The sequence below is a fragment of the Octodon degus genome, unplaced genomic scaffold (genome assembly GCF_000260255.1).
Source record: "Octodon degus isolate 3935 unplaced genomic scaffold, OctDeg1.0 scaffold00123, whole genome shotgun sequence".
NCBI classification, from domain to species: Eukaryota; Metazoa; Chordata; class Mammalia; order Rodentia; family Octodontidae; genus Octodon; species Octodon degus.
Window position 1 is genome coordinate 1,532,212 of NW_004524699.1, and position 1,401 is coordinate 1,533,612.

A 1,401-nucleotide genomic window follows, 5' to 3' on the forward strand; every position below is an offset into this window, starting at 1 on the left:
GCGGCCGGGCTGGCACCGCGGGGCCGGGACCCGGTCGGGGCTGCGCTCGGCGCTCGGCCCTGCGCGGCAGCTGGCTCCCGAGGGTGCAGCGAGAGCTGGGGATCCGGGCACCCAGGGGAGGGAGCCGGGCTCTGCGGGCCCCGCAGTTTGGCCTCGGGAGCTTCACAGCCAAGAGGCTTGGAGACGCTCGAACCCGAGAGAGCCCTAGAGACCCAGACGCTGCCCGGGACCGCCTAGCTGCGCGGGCTTCTGCGCCACGCCTGGAGCTTCCTTTTGGAGGGGCGACTCTCGGGAGGGGAGCAGGCTGGTGCTCTCAGCCTGGACGGGCAGCCAGGACGGGGCCAAGAGGGCTGAGCCAGGAGCCTGCACGTCGCAGCGCTCTGGTCCGCACGCACAGAACCTCGCGGCGCCTATTTTCACGGCGGCCTGCCCCAGTGCACACAGGTGAGCGCTTGGGAGTTGCTCTGTCCTCCAGCTGTGGGAGGTCCCAGGCACGGCACAGGCTGGTGCGGCCACTGCCGTGTGGGCTTGGCACCCACGGAGGCCCTAGAAAGTGCTGGGAAGCCAGCGGGTTGATGTCGGCGAGCCTCTCCCGTCCCCCTGCCCGCAGCCGGAGGACAGTGACCCTGTCCACCTGCGCCAGTGCTTGGTGCACGAGCTACGAGGACTGAGGCCGGAAGGAGGGTGGGGGCCGGACCCCCTTTCCTCGCACCCCTCGGGGACACGCTGCCCTGTGACTCTAGGAGGGCCCGGCACACCCTCCTGGGCGGAGTGGGCGCCCGGGCACGGGGTGCGGCCGTTGAGTGTCAGCTGCAGCGGCGGCGGTGGGGCTGGACAAGGGGCGGCCCCACGCGTCGGGCATCTGGCCGGCTCTCCAACAACGCCTCCATTATCTCCCAACGTCCGTGGCCATGGAACGGCCCCTGGGGAGGGCCGTGGAGGCGAGAGAGGCGGCCCGAAGCTCCCTGCTGCAAGGAGGAGCGTGCAGGGAGCGGAGCCTCAGGCTGGGGAGGCACCGTGGTCACTGCCGCCCTCGTCGCCCCCGTGGCCACGCCAGGGCCCTCCTGCAGCCACCGCGGACTTCTGTCCCTGCGCCGTCGCTGCCCTGCTCCCCTCCGGCAGGCAGGCCCAGGTCTTTGGGCAGCGGCTCCCCCACCCGGGCCCTCCGCTGGGGCAGAGCAGCTCTTACCCCGAGCGCCCCCGAAGGCGCAGAGGGCGTGCGTGGCGGAGGCCAGGGGCCTATCGCGGTCCCGCTCGAGCTCCGTTTCTAGCAGCATCGCGGTGGCGTGTGGTCGGAGCGGGAGTCCCCGGAGGGCTGCAGCTGCCCCGCCGACCAGCGCGCTCGCGGGTCGGAGCCCGGCGGCGCGCGGCGCTGTCCGCGGTGCTGAAGGCGGCGGCGGC

At 73.1% G+C, this 1,401-nt stretch overlaps 1 protein-coding gene across 1 annotated transcript in view; it reads right to left on the reverse strand.

The window, feature by feature from the left end:
* Lhx3 (LIM homeobox 3) overlaps positions 1–1,277 on the reverse strand; it is a 6,561-nt gene extending 5,284 nt beyond the window's left edge. Inside the window, exon 1 of the mRNA XM_004640390.3 lies at positions 1,190–1,277. Coding sequence (XP_004640447.1) covers positions 1,190–1,277 — 88 coding nt within the window. The remainder of the gene's footprint in view (positions 1–1,189) is intronic.
* Positions 1,278–1,401: the final 124 nt, after the last annotated feature.